The sequence below is a fragment of the Elephas maximus genome, chromosome 27 (genome assembly GCF_024166365.1).
Source record: "Elephas maximus indicus isolate mEleMax1 chromosome 27, mEleMax1 primary haplotype, whole genome shotgun sequence".
Lineage (NCBI taxonomy): Eukaryota > Metazoa > Chordata > Mammalia > Proboscidea > Elephantidae > Elephas > Elephas maximus.
Window position 1 is genome coordinate 24,066,514 of NC_064845.1, and position 17,174 is coordinate 24,083,687.

The 17,174-nt window shown below is 46.3% G+C and overlaps 1 protein-coding gene across 1 annotated transcript in view; it reads right to left on the reverse strand.

Annotated features, from left to right (window-relative positions):
- The window catches only part of GALNT15 (polypeptide N-acetylgalactosaminyltransferase 15), a 64,963-nt gene extending 48,144 nt beyond the window's left edge, over window positions 1-16,819 (reverse strand). The window contains exon 1 of the mRNA XM_049870804.1: window positions 15,626-16,819. Within this exon, the coding sequence (XP_049726761.1) occupies window positions 15,626-16,170 (545 nt within the window). The 5' untranslated portion in view covers window positions 16,171-16,819. The remainder of the gene's footprint in view (window positions 1-15,625) is intronic.
- Between the last annotated feature and the right edge of the window lie 355 nt (window positions 16,820-17,174).

Consider the following 17,174-nt stretch of genomic DNA (forward strand, 5'->3'; position numbering starts at 1 on the left):
GACCTTAATGACATGGATGGAGTCAAGCTTTTGGGACCTGCATTTCCTGATGTGGCACAACTTAAAATGTGAAGAAACTGCTGCAGACATTCGCAATATGGAATGTACAAATTACGAATCTAGAAAAATTTGAGAATTGTCAATAATGAAATGGAACACTTGAAGATTGATATCCTAGGCATTAGTGAGCTGAAATGGACTGGTATTGGCCATTTTGAACTGGACAATCACATGATCTACTATGCCAGGAACGACGAATTAAAGAGAAACAGTGTCACATTCATTGTTGAAAAGAACATTTCAAGATCTATCCTGAAGTACAACGCTGTAGATGACAGTAAACCATATGCCTACAAGGAAGACCAGTTAATATGACTATTATTCAAATTTATACATCAACCACTAATGCCAAAAATGAGGAAAATCAGCTGGTGATCCTGGGTAACCGGCTTCTTCTCTTGGCCCTCAGGGAACATTCTGAAGCAGCTTGGACACTGGAGTGCCATCACTTCCTACCTGTATGAATGACCCTGGGCGGGTCGCTTAGCTTCGCGTTGCCTTGATTTCCTTGCCTATAAGGTGAGGATGGTAACAAAAGCTCACCTTTCAAAATGAAGACTAAAGTACTTGGAGTAAGTGCTGGCTACTGTTATTATTACTTAAAACATGAGGGGTGGCATCAGAAGATGTATTTCTCAGGCTCTTCCAGCCTTGAAATTCTTTGTGCTCTTGATTCTTTGGGGCCGCACTGAGGCAGAAGGGGAGGGAGGAGGGAAGACCAGGGAGCAGGCATTTCAAAGAGACTCTTCCTCCTCTCCCTGGAGCTGCCTCACTCCAAAATTTTCGGGGTTATATGGACAGATACGACTGTGCTCTCTGTTCACAGTGAACCAGGATGGCGAACTGGTGACAATGTATGAGTGGGATAAACTTAAAAAGCTGCTGAGGGCTTTTGAGGACCAAGTAGGTTCTTGAAAACTATTGAAAGGCCAGATGAGCTGCTTCCCTAAGCTGCGGGGTGGGTCTTCTGGCATCAGCTCAGAAAGGACCCTTCACCCTCTCCCAGAGAAAGCGGCTCACACAGACTTTAAGACATAAACAGACAGCTTCAAGGCACCTCTCCAGGCAACTGCAGAACTGCCAGGAGACAAGCACTGAAAATAACCGTGGAAATAATCTGCTGTTTTAAGAGAGGACCAACGTGGGCTCGGAATGAACTGGCTGCGGTTTGTGAGCAGACCCAACACCCTCCACAGCCCTCTGTGATGCAGGGCTAGATATCATAAACAGAAGTTTGGCAAGGCCTGGTGTCTCAGCGCCTGTGAGGAGCTTTTAAGAGGAGCCAAGGATTTATGATTGCGTTTCTGGTGGGCAGGGTGACTGGGAGGAGAGCCCTGAGGACAGTGCAGTCATGGAGCTCCCAGACACCAGGGGAAGGAGGGATACCAAATATGTACTTGAGCTTATGGGGGCCCATGGTCATCGTTCATCTTGGAGATAGGCAACACAGAGGTGGGTGGGGACTGGTAAATGGAAGGTGCCCTGTCTACGTCTATGGGCCCAGGTTTCTCTATGGATTTGCCTTTTCTGGACACTTCATAAAAATAGAATCATACAACATGTGTAACCTTTTGTGACTGGCTTCTTTCACTCAGCATAATGTTTTCAAGGTTTATCCTTGTAGTAGCATATATGAGTACTTCATTCTTTTTATGGGTCAAAGTGACAGTTACGGAGGGTCATTTGAAGAACATGTAATCCATTGATTTCATCACATGCTGTGGACTGTCTACACTGATTTATTAATGCCTTCGGAAAGCAACTTACTTGGACCCCACTATCTTGGCTGCCTTAGAAACTTGCTTCTGTAGAGTCATGCTTGGTGTCATACTCTCAACTTTCATCAGAAGACAGTAAAAGAACCAGTTTTATGAAACTTACTTTATATTTACTGAAAGAATATGCTGAAGTGCTGTCCTCTCTTTCACTTGCTATCTCTTCCATGAAAGCTTTGGAGTGAAATTCATTTCAGATATAAATGCCACAAAAAGCTACTCTTAGTCGAAAGAACTGGTGTGCTTCCTCCTCATGAACAATAAGAATCTTGGTATCTATTGTGTTTCCGTTTTCAGTTTGGCTGCCGGGAAGCTCATAGTAAGGAAATAAGATATTTAGTTGTTTAGGATTTGCCAAATGCGTATCTTCATTCTAATTTTCTCTTTGACCTTGACCTTTCCTCTTTCCATCCAGTCATTTAACACAAATTTTTTTTTTTTTTTTTTTTTACTATGTGTCAGGGCTCAAAGATGAATTAAATAGGTAAGATCCTTGAAATAGAGTCTGTGGTGCCCATACCCCCTTGGGCCATGTCGTTGTAATACCAGACAGCCTAAATTCCATTTGCCCAAGGGCTTTCTCTGATAGCCAGAGATGCTCACCCCAAGCATCTACAGATTGAAGAGCTGGGTATGAGTGAAATATAAGTGGTCAAGCAAGGGACCTTGGGCAAATCACTAAAACTCTCTGAAATTAGATTCTTTTTTTTAGAATGGGGATATAAATTTTTCCTGTGCTACCTATGCCATGGAGTCCCTTGATGGCACAAATGGTTGATGTGCTTGGCTGCTAACCCAAAAGTTGGCAGTTCGAATCCACCCAGAGGTGCCTTGGAAGAAAGACTTTGCAATCTATTTATGAAAGATCACAACCGTTGAAGACCCTGTAGAGCACAGTTCTATTCTGAAACATATGGGGTCGCCATGAGTAGGAATTGACACAATACTGTTTTTTGTTTTTTAACCTATGTCACAGCATTGCTGAGGTCATCAATGAGGTAGGGCACAGAAAAGGCTTTTGGAAATTGTAAAGCAGTGCCCAAATGTGACTAGGCACCCATGGAGAGAATCTGTGAAAAAATGGATGTTTTTGTTATTTGAATAACGGGGCTACTGTCTTTGTCATTTATCCCTAAAGTATACCCCCTAACACAAATACATGGTGAATGCTTTACTATCTCACTGTGTTCATAGGGTTGGATAGCATTATACACACACCCAGAAGCCACCCCCCGACCTCATTGTCCATCTACTGAGTGACAGGAGAGACCAGGGTCTATGGAGTCAGATCAGCTGGGCTTGAATTCTGGCTCTGATGTTTATATCCCCTAATCAGCCTACAGGAGTCCCTAGGTGGTGCAAACAGTTAAGCACGTGACTACTAGCGGGAAGGTTGGTAGTTCAAACCCACCCAGAGGTGCCTCAGAAGACAGGCTTGGCGACCTGCTTCTGAAAGGTCACAGCCTTGAAGATCCTATGGAGAAGTTCTACTTTGCACAAGTGTGGTCACTATGAGTCGAAGCCTACTCAATGACAACTAACAACAAACAGCCAACACAGAGCATGGGTGGAGTGGGTTGGTGCTGATATCTTCCTCTAACCTGGGACTGTTGCCCAGATAAAAAGGGGTAATCCTGGCCATGCCATGAGAGCTGATCAATAAATGTTAGCTTTGTATCTTCACACTCTGAGGTCAGTGGAGTCTGGGTCTTGGTTTGCACGCAGACGCACCTCCTCTCTTCATGAAGCTCCAGGATCCCCTATGAGCTTGGAAAATGCATTCGGATGACAGCCCAAAAGAGAGTAAGTCACAGCATTGCACCAGATGGCCTGGTTGTGGCAGGAACATTCTCCCCACCCTCTACTGGCCTGGCCAGAGTAGAAAATTTTCTGCTGGGTTTTCTAAAGCTGTTTTGGGGCTTTCTAACCCCTATTCTCTACCAAATCAGCAGAGGCTCTCCACTCAGCGAAATTTCCATTATCTCAGCACTGACGCCATCCATGTAAAGGCCTCGTTGCTTGTCTGCAACCCCCATTGCACCCCAAGCTCCTTGGGGTTGGGACTGGATCTTGCTCATCTTCTTGCCTATACCAAAAAAACAAACCCATTGCCTTTGAGTTGATTCTAACTCATGATGGCCCCATGTTTTAGAGTAGAACTGTGTTCCATAGGGTTTTCTTGGCTGTAATGTTGTTCCAGATTCACCAGGCCTTTCTTCCGCAGTGCTGCTGGGTGGGTTTGAACAACTAACTTCTCTGTTAGCAGCCAAGCGCAAACCATTTGCACCACCCAGAGACCTTTTCTTGCCTGTAACCAAAAAAAAAACCAAACCCATTGCCGTCAATTTGATTCCAACTCATAGCGACCCTATAGCATAGAGTAGAACTGCCCCATAGGGTTTCCAAGGCTGTAAATCTTTACTGAAGCAGACTGCCACATCTTTCTCCCTTCGAGAGGCTGGTGGGATTCAAACTGCTATCTTTTGGTTAGCAGCCAAGTGCTTTAACCACTGCACCACTGGGGCTCTTGCCTATAAAACCAAAATCAAACCTGTTGCCATAAAGTCGATTCTGACTCATAGCAACCCTACAGGACAGAGTAGAACTGCCCCATAGGGTTTCCAAGGAGCACCTGATGGATTCAAACTGCCAACCCTTTGGTTAGCTGCCATAACACTTAACCACTACACCACCAGCATTTCCCCTTTTGCCTAGAGTAATCGCTAAATACGTATTTCTTAAATGAATAAAGAAAGACATTGTTCTTGCCTACAAGGTGTGTATAGGCTGGATGTCAATATAAACAGGAGAGTAACAACCATGGTTGGTGGTTCAAACCCACCAGATGCTCTGTGGGAGAAAAGACCTGGCAAACCGTTCCCATAAATATTACAGCCTAGGAAACCCTATGGGGCAGTTCTGCTCTGTTATGTAGGGTCCCTGTGAGATGGAATTGACTCGATGGCACACAACAATAACAACCATGGAACAGATTGTCTATATTATGAAACTATTTCAATGTTCAGCCCAGCTTGCTTCCAATTGGTAGGTCTCATCTTGAGAACACCAACTTCTTGGGCAGGCCTGGGGATACTAGGGCTATATTGCAGACTTGGGCGAGGAGTGGACAAAGGAAATTCTGGAATAATAGAGAAGTGTGCAAAGGACTGGATTCTGTAGTCGAGACTGGTGCTGTCATTGTGGAAACAGGTGGAGCAAGGTGCACGTAGGTCCTTCTCTTTGTGGGAACTCTCTGAAGTCCCACAGCCCCTTTCTGAAGGGCTCCAAACATCCTTGGCTTTGTTCTGAGCCACATGATCCTGGCCTCCTAGGCCTGGACCAGAAAAGGGCACTGACTGGGAGTCACCAGTCTGAGAACTGGCCAGAGGCACAACAGTCCTGTCTGGATAGTGGCCAGTAGAACCTTCTAGGTGTTCTGTCTTAAGCTGTTTGATCTTCAGACACGCAGAGAAGATCAGCAGCTGATAGCAGGTCAGAGAACAAATGGGCAGTAAGGCAAAGACGAGGCAGCAGAAGCCAAGAGGTAGCCCAAAGCTTCTCAGATGTTAATGTACACCTGAATCTCCAGGTAAGCTTGTCAAAATGCAGATACTGACTCAGTAGGTTTGGGGTTGGGCCTGAGATTCTGCATTACTAACAAGCTCCAAAGGGATGGGCTGCTACTGGTTCCTGGACCACAGTTTGAGTAGATGGCTGTTGGCCATCCGTCAGTAGCAGGGTTATAGTAGGTAAATTGTAATAAGGGTGGAATGCTTGAGCAGGACATCTACCGCTGAAGACTGTCAAGAGGGTCCTGGCCCTGGCAGAACTATGGATCATGAATTTCCTTCCTGTCCTCCTTCTCCTCCTTGAATCTTGGCTGGACAGTTCCTTGTTCCTTATTTCCTGGGTGAATTTGTAATAACTCCACCACCTGGTGTAAAACGAGCATCTCTGTTCCTTTTTACATAAAATTCCGTTGCTGTGAAGTCAATTCCAACTCACAGCAAGGTGATCCCACGTGTGTGAGAGTAGAACTGTGCTCCATAGGGTTTTCAATGGCTCATTTTCCAGAAGTAGATTGCCAGGCTTTTCTTCCAAGGTGCCTCTTGGTGAATTTTAATCTCCTATCTTTTTTTTTTTTTTTTGGTTAGCAGCTGAGCAAGCTAACCACATGCACCACTCAGGGACTCCTAAAAACCAAACCCGCTGTCGTCAAGTTGATTCTGACTCATAGAGACTCTATAGGATCAGGTAGAACTGCTCCACAGGCTTCCCGAATGACTGCCTCTTGGTCTATATACAGGTTTCACATGAGCACAATTAAGTGTTCTGGAATTCCCATTCTTTGCAATGTTATCCATAGTTTGTTATGATCCACCCAGTGGAATGCTTTTGCATAGTCAATAAAACACAGGTAAACATCTTTCTGGTATTCTCTGCTTTTAGCCAAGATCCATCTGACATCAGCAGTGATATCCCTGGTTCCATGTCCTCTTCTGAATCCAGCTAGAATTTCTGGTAGTTCCCTGTCAATGTAGTGCTGCAACCATTTTTGAATTATCTTCAGCAAAATTTTACTTGCGTGTGATATTAATGATATTATTCAATAATTTCTGCATTCTGTTGGATCACCTTTCTTTGAAAGGGGCACAAATACGGATCTCTTCCAGTTGGTTGGCCAGGTAGCTGTCTTCCAAATTTCTTGGCATAGACGAGTGAACACTTTCAGCGTTGCATCCTTTTGTTGAAACAACTCAGTTGGTATTCTGTAAATTCTTGGAGCCTTGTTTTTTGCTAGTGTCTTCAGAGGGCAGCTTGGGCTTCTTCCATCAGTACCATCAGTTCTTATCATATGCTACCTCCTGCAATGGTTGAACGCCAAGCAATTCTTTTTGGTACAGTGACTCTGTGTATTCCTTCCATCTTCTTTTGATGCTTTCTGCATTGTTTAGTATTTTCCCTGCAGAACCCTTCAATATTGAAACTTGCAGCTTGAATTTTCTTTTCAGTTCTTTCAGCTTAAGAAATGCTGAGCATGTTCTTCCCTTTTGGTTTTCTAACTTTAGATCTTTGCACATTTCATCATAATAATTTACTTTGTCTTCTTGAGCTGCCCTTTGAAATCTTGTGTTCAGCTCTTTTACTTCATCATTTCTTCCTTTCACTTTAGCTACTCTACCTTCAAGAGAAAGTTTCAGAGTCTTTTCTGATATCTATTTTGGTCTTTGCTTTCTTTCCTGTCTTTTTAATGACCTCTTGCTTTCTTCATGTATGATGTCCTTGATGTCATCCCACAAGTCATCTGGTCTTCAGTCATTAGTATTCAATGAGTGAAATCTATTCTTGAGATGGTCTCTAAATTCAGGTGGAATTATACTAATGGCCATACTTTGGCTTTCATAGATTTTTTTCTAATTTTCTTCAGCTTCAGCTTGAACTTGCATATGAACAATTGATGGTCAGTCCCACAATCAACTCCTGACCTTGTTCTGACTGATGATATTGAGCTTTTCCATCATCTTTTTCCACAGATGTAGTCAATTTGATTCCTGCATATTCCATCTGGTGAGATCCACATGTATAGTCACTGTTCATGCTGTTGAAAAATGTAACTGCCAGAAGAAGTCATTAGTGTTGCAAAATTCTACCAACTACTGATCCTCCTTTGTTTTCAACTTGTGCATTCCAGTTGCCAGTAATTATCAATGCTCCCAGATTGTATGTTTGATTAATTTCAGACTGCAGAAGTTGGTAAAAATCTTCAATTTCTTCAACTTTGGCCTTAGTGGTTAGTGTGTAAATTTTAATAGTAATCCTATTAACTGGTCTTCCTTGTAGGTGTATGAATGTTATCCTATCACTGACAGCGTTGTACTTCAGGGTAGATCTTGAAATGTTCTTTTTGACAATGAATGCAACACCATTTCTCTTCAATTTGTCATTCCTAGTATAGTATACCATATGATTGTCCGATTCAAAACGGCCAATACCAGTCCGTTTCAATTCACTACTGCCTAGGATATTAATGTTTATGCATTCTATTTCATATTTGGTAATTTCCAATTTTCCTAGATTCATACTTCATATATTCCACATTCCTATTATTAATGAATGCTTGCAGCTCTTTCTTCTCATTTTAATTTGTGCCACATCAGCAAATGAGGTCCTGAAATTTGACTCCATCCACATCACTAAGATCAACTCTACTTTGAGGAAGAAGCTCTTCGCCAGTCGTATTTTGAGTGCCTCCCAACTTCTTTTTTTTTTTTTTTTTTCCAACTTCAGGGGCTCATCTTCCAGCACTAGATCAGACAATGTTCTGCTGCTGTTCATAAGGTTCACAATGTTCTCAGCAGTAGACCACCATGTCCTTCCTCCTCGTCTGTCTGAGTCTGGAAGCTCCACTGAAACCTGTCCACCATGGTTGACCCTGCTGGCATTTGAAATACCGGTGGCATTGCTTCCAATATCACAGCAAAATATCAAGCCATCACAGTAAGTCAAACTGACAGACGGGTGGGGAAGGACTCTTAAAAGGGCCTAAATCCATGCTTCTTAACCTGGTTGCACAGTAGAATCACTTGGAGAGCGATTCCCAGAGAATTTTATCTCATTGGTGGGGTAGGAACTCCACATGATGACTTATAAAACTCTCCAGTAGATTCAAATGTGCAGCCAGAATTCTGAACCATGGGCTTCACCAGCATTTCCCAGACTTTAACATGAATATACATCACCTAGGAGATCTTGTTTAAACAGAGATTTTTATTTAGTAGTCTGAGCAGGGTCTGAGATTCTGCATTTCTGATGCTGCTGGTCTGAGAACCACACTTTGAGTGGCACTGGGGTAAATAATAGCAGATTTCCTTAGTAATTAAAAAAGAAAATTTGCAGGTTGACCATCTCCATTTGAACCCTCAAGGCCAGCCTGGGTTTATCCCAAAGCACAAAGCAAGACTCTGCCACACTGGTTACTGTGAGCACATTTGATCCCAAAGTATTATACTCAGTTCAGTCTATGCCACGACCTCATTGAGGGGTGATGGATCCAGTGGGGAGAGCTGGGGTAGGTGCTGACCCTGACCATGGCTCCACTGGACTCTGAGGGCCAGAAGCTTGGAGCTTGTGGTTTCCTTTCAAGACTCGGCCAAGAAGGCTCAGAACCCATTCATACTGACCATACCAGGTGTTTTTTCTTACCAGGGTGAGCTGAGCTCTGGCCTTACCTATTCCTGCTCCTGTGCTCTCCTCCCTCTGTCCCCCAGGGCTGTGTCCACCTTCTTGGGTTAATTGACGCCCTATCAGCTGCCTTCTCTCTCTTTTGCAGCCCCAGCTATCAGAACCAACAAGGGGTAGGGGGTCATCTTGGGGTGACTTACTTCCTGGTAGGATGGATGCTCTGCAGGGAACTGAATGGACCAGCATGGATTGCAACACCACCTTCTCCTTGACAACAAAGCTGCTGCCAAAATGATTCTCCCTGCCTCTGCCCCTTCCCCTGTCCCTGTCCCTACCCCTGTGTAGCTTCAGGTAGGAAGGAACAAAGAAGAAGATACCTCTTTTCTACCATTCCCCATTGGCTCTAAAGAGCAGATCAACAACCTGGCACCTTGCAGGCCTGGTTCTCAACCCTGGCTGCACATTAGATTCACCTGGGAAGTTGTAAAACCTCCAGACACCTAGACCTCACCCCAGGACAATTACGTAGGAATCTCTAGAAGTGGGACCTCTAGAAGTGGGACCTGGGCTTCAGTAGTTATTAAGACGTTCCAGATAATTCCAATGTGTATCCAAATTCATGAACTGATGAGTTAGCAGCCCCAAGGGGCAGGAAATAAATGTTTAGTCAGATAAAGGACAGTGTCATGTCCACAGCTGCCTGCTCCATTTTTCCCCCATCTCTCCAACTCTGTCTTGGCCCTTTACTCAAGAATATAAGGCCGACATCTGTATGAAATTTAATACTGAAAAGAATCATCACACGTTTTGTCTCATTTAATCTACAGCCCTGTGCAGAAGGGTTATTATCATCCCCATTTTATAGCTGAGGAAAATAAGGCCCAGAGAAGTTGAGTGATTTGCACCAGGTCACACGGTAAGAGTTAGTGGAGGACTCTTATCCAGGTCCACTGTTCTATGGGCCTATGAGTTAGTCAGTCAGGACCAAATTGCCTACTGTGATGGGGAGACCAGCCAGTTGTGGGTATATAAACGAGGGAAACCTGGGCCAAACCATAAACACAAATCATAAGTTGATAGAAGCAGGCAGCACACAGCCAACTGCCGCTGAGCTGACATTTACTTAAAGTATAAAACCCCGGGACATGAGGGGGATTGCGTTCCTCTCTGCCCCCTTCTCTATTTTCCAATTCCAGTACTACCTGCCCCCCATGGAACCTTCCCAGACTCTACTGTCCCCCACTGGCTTTCTATACCTGTGGTTCCCCAAACTGTCTGGCATTGGCTTTTAGAAATTCAGACTACTAGGCTCAACCCCAACTATGGAATCAGAGTCTCCAGTGGTGGAGTCTGAAAATCTCTATTTTTAATACGCAATCCAGGGGAATCTGATGTGTACAAAATTTGGAGAACTGGTAATCTAGCCCCTTGCTGCTCAAAAGTGTGGTCTGTGGCTCAGCAGTGTCAGCATCACTTGGGAGCTTGTTCGAAAAGTGACATCTTGGGCCCCAGCTCTGACCTGCTGAATCAGACCCTATTTTAACAGGCTTCACAGGTGATTTGCACACACCTTTTCAGAAACACTGCTCTGGCCAACCTGTTTGACACAAAGCGTGTTCTTTAGAGTAGTGCTTCTCAAAGTGTGGTCTCCAGATCAGCAGCACCAGCATCACCTGGGAATTTGTTAGACATGCAGATTCCCAGGCCCCACCTCCAGCTGTCCCTGAGTCAGAAACTACAGAGATGGAGGCTGGGAATCTGTATGTTAGCAAGCACTGTCCAGGTGTTCTGATGTAGGCTCAAGTTTGAAAGCTGCTGCCCGCACGTAAAGATTACCAAGCATTTTCTCACACGGAGCCTCTTTGATCTTGGGAACCAATTGCCCCTACACTGGATGCCCGGATGATCAAAGGAGATCTTGGGACAGAAGAGCTTTAAAAACCGTGGATGCTACATCAGGCTAAATGGGCAAGACTTGCTCCTTCCTGCCCTCTTTTTTGACAGCTGCTTTGAAGGGTTGAATTAATCCTAGTCCTCAGTTGGTGGCGTATTTTCATCTTTGGTCTATCATAGGCCCTTGTCTTTATTTAATTTGTATATTAATATTAGTATCTATTCCCTTTATTTAATTTATATATTCATAGTAATATATATTAATATTCACTTTTGTCCCCACCTCCACTCCCATGACCCGCTCTCCCAAGATCTCCTCATCCACAGCACAACCATCCCAGTGAATGTAATACTTCTTTTATTTCTTCTCGTGAAGAGCCTGCTGGTTAGTGCCCATGGACTTTACAATTTCCCCCATGGTATTGTGCTATAGACTTCTTCCTGTGACCTGCTTTCTTACTCAGCATGGTATTTTTAAGGTCTCCCTTCATCGTTGAGTGCACACTGAGCCTGTTGCTTCGAATTACCATCTAGCATTTCATAGGGTACGTCCACCTCCTCCATTGTTCTATGCTGAGAGGCACCCAGATGGCTTCCGACCCCTTAGTACCACCAGTGCTGTGATGAGCACCCTTCTATATGTCTCCTCATCAACCTGTGTGAGTTCTCCCACTTTACTGACGGAAACTTTTGAAATGCTTCTATCCCAAGTAACTCTCCCAAAGCCCGGGTCTGGTAAGTGGCAGAAAGTATGGTGGTTAAGAGCATGACTTTGGTGTTAGACACACCTGATCAGGTAACCTGAGACCAGTGCCTTTATCTTTCTGTGCCTCCTTTTCTTATCCATAGAGTGAAGACGATCATATTACCTAGCTTATAGGGTTGATGGAAACCTTGGTAGCATAGTGGTTAAGAGCTACGGCTGCTAATCAAAAGGCTGGCAGTTCGAATCCACCAGGCGCTCCTTAGAAACTCTATGGGGCAGTTCTACTCTGTCCTATAGGGTCACTATGAGTTGAAATCAACTCAACAGCAACAGGTTTTGTTGTTGTTTTTAATAGGGTTGATCTGAATATTAAATGGATGAAAATAATTTAGCACAGTCTCTGGTACAGAGAAAATACTCAGTAAATGTTGGCCACGATTTTACCTCTCTTTCCGGAAGCTTTCTTTTGATCTCTCTCAGATTGATTTTTTGATTTTTTGGTTTCACATTATTGGTAACTTTCATTGCATGCCCCCTTTGGAAATTAACCTCCAGATATGACACTAAAGGTGTCAGAAAAGGCCTATGGTCTGGAAGAAGGGGAACCGTCAGAGTTCAGGACTGATTGGGGTTTTGGTGTAGAAATTGGGGCCAGTAGGTCTTGTCTGGGTTGGTAGATGAGGATGGACCTGCAAAAGGCCCTGGAGTCCGATATCTGGGTGCGGCCGGGTAATATTACCCAGGACACTACGGCATGAGGCAGAGACTCCCAGAGTGTTCTAGTGTTCTCCAGGCCCTGAGTGGGAAAGTAGCAGTGCAGGGCCCCGCACACAGTGGATGCTTACTCTATGGAGGGTTTTTTTTTTTTTTTTAATGTGCTGTATTTTGATTGGAAACCCTGGTGGCATAGTGGTTAAGTGCTACGGCTGCTAGCCAAAAGGTCGGCAGTTCGAATCCGCCAGGTGCTCCTTGGAAACTTTATGGGGCAGTTCTACTCTGTCCTGTAGGGTGGCTATGAGTCGGAATTGACTCGACGGCAACGGCTTTGGTTTGGTTTTGGTATTTTTATTCAGTTTGTAAAGTGGTAGGAGGAGGCGCGTCCTATCAACCTTGAGAGAGGTGGGAGCTGGCGCCTTGCTTTTCAGGGAATCCCTTGCGTATCCTGGAGTGTTGTCAGGAAGGAGAAGTCCCAACTGCAGATGAGGGAGACAGCCAATGCCTGGGGGGCACAGGCCGCAGAGACAGGCTACGGCCAGCAGAGGGCGCCACACACCTCTGGACAAAGCTGGGGGCTGTCCAGTGAAAGCTGCGAGCTGAGGGCGAGGGTAAAGGTTTACTTGGCATTGAGGGGCTTCCCGACAGCAGCACAGACAGCGCAGCAGGACTTTCAGGGCTAAAGCCACCGAGACAGTCCTGGTCAAACGGGGAGGAGTTACCACCCTAGCTGGAGGAGACTCTGGACGTAGGGCTGGAAAAAACAACTACTGAAGTGGTGCACGCACATACATGCATAGACACATCTGCACATCACACACACACACACACACACACACACAGGCATCACACAACCATGCATGTCATACCACATACAAAATATACAACACACACGTACACATGTGCCACCCACACAGCACGTTTACGGCATACATACACATGTATTGCACACCCACACAATACAAATGCACGAACATCACACACATGCAACACACAACACAGCACACATGCACACACCACACAAACATGCACAATAAACACTACGTCACAACATATATGTTGACCACATGCATAATATGCATGCACAGTGCACCACGTGTGTAACACACACGCACATCAACACATGTGCACAACGTACACACATGCACAAAACACACATATGCACAGCACACAACTCACACATGTGCATACCACACCACATATGCACCATACACACATCAGATAGGTGCCACACATGTGCACCACACACGTACTATATACACAACACACATGCAGTGCACAGCACAGTTCTATACACACAACACAGTGCACACACAACACACACATGCACACACATACACAATGCACCCACAAATATGTATGTGTACAACACATTTGCACAATGCAGACACACAGTCACACACACACACACACACACACACACGTTTGGCATCCAGAGACCCTCTCATTCAAGGCAATGTTTCTTATTGGCAAAATGGGGACACTCATTCTTGCTCTAGGCTAATGAGAAAATATAGCAAAAGACTCTTGAAAGCTATATATCCATTCGTTATTCAGCAACCATTTCTTTGCTGTCTGCTGGGCATTGGGGTGTACAATACAGACTGAGCCCAGACCTTCCACAGAGCCCACAGCATGCCAGGAGAAGCAGACACTGACAAAATAAATACGTCAAAGACTACTAGCTTCACCTGTAACAAGGGCTACCAATCAAAACTCCGGGGTGAAAAGAGAGCATCAGACTGAGGTCCTGGCCCGCTGCTTGGGGGAGGTGGAGTGGACCTGGGAGTTTCCTGAAAAGAGCTCACTAAACTAAGACCTGAAGTCCCAGTGGCAGGCAAGGTGAGTGAGGAGCTTACAGCACAAGATTTAAGGAGGCACTCAGTCTCAGGGGTTGACCCTGCATTTGCCCAACCCTGAGAGTGAGCATTTCCTTAAATTTTGCACTCCAGGCATGCCTCACTCACCCTAGCATCACCATGGCCCTGCCAAGGACTCTGACCTGAGGAGTGTAGACCTCTCACCTAAGGGGTTAGAGAGGGTTTGCTTCCCAGGAGCATGTCTGGGCTCTGGGAAGGGTAACAGGTTACAGGCAAAGGACCTAGATTGCGCCAACTAACTGGGGTGGGTGGCAGGCTGCTTGGGGGAGGGGAGATGGACCTAGAACTTCCTGAAAAAGAGCTCTTTAAACTAAGACCTGAAGTCCAAATAGCGGGGTCCTGATAAGGTGAGGGAGTGAGGCATTGCCCCCTGTTATCTCCTGGCTGGTATCCAGGCCCACCTCCTTGCGGCCAGCCAAGGTGGTGGTGGTGTAGGGTTTGGGAGAGTATAGAAAGTGCCAACAACCTCCCTGGACGTAGCTCTGCTGTATGCCTCCACACCCTCAGCTTGCCTCCTTGGGTTGGGGCCACCTTGCTGGGTTAGGCTGCAGTCAGCACGGTATTCTACCTCCTGGGCACTGGCACTATTCCCTTAATCTAGTAGACTATTAAACCAGCTTGTCCTGGAAGGTGGCATAGAGAGATGGTTAAGGCAGACTAGGGCTGGACTATATATTTATTATTATAACTGGAGCTGGACTGGGTGGGTTCAAATCCCTGCTTTGCACTTACTAGCTGTGTGACTGTGGGAAAGTTACTTGGCCTCTCTGTGCCTTATTTTCACAGCGTAAAATAGACATGATGAAAATAGTATGAGTTGTAAGGATGCTGTGAGTAAATACATGACAAACTCTTGGATTAAAGCCTGGTATGTGGCAAGAGCCACATAAACATTAGCTGCGATTGTTATTTTGATCCAAGATAAAAGCAAACACCAGCAACAATCATAATGTCAAAATGTACCAGAGTCAGAGTGTTAAGACTTGGAGGTGCTGGAACTGCCTTACAGAACATCTGTTCTAACTCTCCTTTTGCCTTGTAGATGAAGCTATTGGACCAGGTAACCCAGAGACAGAAGGGCCAGAACCCAGGACAGGGAAGAGAATGAACAAGCCAGGGTTCCTCATTTTCTGTTCTCAGGGTCAGTGGTTCTCCCCCAGAGGACTTGTTAAATGCAGACCACCGGGCCCCAGCCATGGTTTCTGATTTAGCAGATCATGGGTGGGGCCCAAGAATCTGCATTTCTAACCAGTTCCCAGGTGATGTTGCTGCTGCCCCTGGTCCAGGGACCACACACTGAGAATCACCGCTCTAAGGACAGTGGAGGCAGAGTGCAGAGAGTTTGCATCCCTGAGCTGGCTGCCACCCGATTGCCCCCCAGTAGCGGGGGAAGGGAAAGCAAGGGCCTTACTTACAGCGGGTGCCGCACTTCGGGCAGGGCCCTCCGCAGGGGCATGCGGGCACTGAGTGCCCCTGTGAGGCCTTGGGGATCCAGGCTGAGCGGGGTAAGCTCATCTTCTTCAGAGACCTCCCCATCCTCTTCCTCGGCCCCCCAGTCCCTCTCTGGGGCCTCCTCGTCCTGTCTCTTGCTCGGCTGCTTTATGAGCCTGTAGCGCCCACCTCTCCTGCCCTGGCTCTGGTTCCTTCTGACCCTGGGTGAGGCCACAGCCACCAGGAGCTGATCCTCCCGCAGTGAGATCAAGGGGGGCAGGCCCTCCAGGAGGCCGTACTCTTGGCCGTCATCCTCGGCCTCCAGCACCCATTCCTGGGATTCCCCCAAGTCCAGGCGGTCCCCAGGCTCAGGGCTGTGCCCACCGGCCTGGGCTGTGCCTGCCTGGTGCAGGGCCTGCGGGGGAGGGTGCAGCACGGCCACCATCAGCAGCACAGATCCCAGCATCAGGAGAAGGAGCAGGAGCTGCCCTCTGCAAAGTCCATGCCGGCATCGCTTCCTTAAGAGCATGTTGCTGGAACTTGCCAGATGCAACAGGTCATGTTGTTCAACTTGGCTTCTTGTCCTGCTCCAGGTGCCTTCAAGCTGCGGCAGAACCCGAGTTCCTGGTTCCACCTGGGAGCTCTTTGCCTCTCACTTAACCTGTTTCTTTCTTTCCATCTCACATTTGCAAACAGCGTGTGCAAGATGCACTTCCACTTGCTATCAGAAAGCCACAGGACCCAGGTTCCTCCCCAGGTTTGCACTGGGTGGACTTGTCTAATTGCCTCTGAAAGCCCATTCACAGGGACTTCAAATGGAAAAGTTTGCCCCCTTGCGCCCCCTTTTTTCTTCTCGGGGGAAATAGTTATTCCATTTTGCTCAGGTGTTTAGTCCCACGTGTTTTGTTGGCCCCCCTCGCATGAGTGCTCAGGTTGCTAAGAGATGTCTTGGGTGAGCTGATGGGTCCTTAGTCCAGCAGAGCTGACAGCCGTCCCTTTTTGGACGCTTCCAGTTGGGCCAGATCAACAGATGTGAAGGCGGCAGGCAGTGTCTGGTTTCCTTTCACACAGAGCTCCTCACTCAGGCTCAGCGGAGAGCCCTCTGCCAGACACAACCCAGAGCCAAGCACGAGTCTTGTTCTTGGTCCTAATGCCCTCACTGTTCCCGGGCTTTGGCATGATCTGAGGAACACAACTCCTGAGAAAATAAAAGCCGTCATTGCTAGAACCAAATCAAAAAGGAACATCCCAGGAATTCAGATTTGAACCTCACTCATAGGAAGAATTCTTTCCCCACCCCAAGGGGCAGGAAAGAGTGTTCCCTCCTGGTTTCACCATGGTTGCACTCGTGACATGGAAGCAAGAAACTAGTTGTCCATTGGCAGCTTCAGCCTCCCAGATGTGACTGGGCTGCCAGGCCGGACTCTGATCACTTCTGAGGACCACTGTCCCAGTCCCTCTGAAAATGGTGGGAGGTTTGGGACAGATGCTTTTGTAAGTCCCCTCCTTTCCCACAAGAACAACTGAATGCCC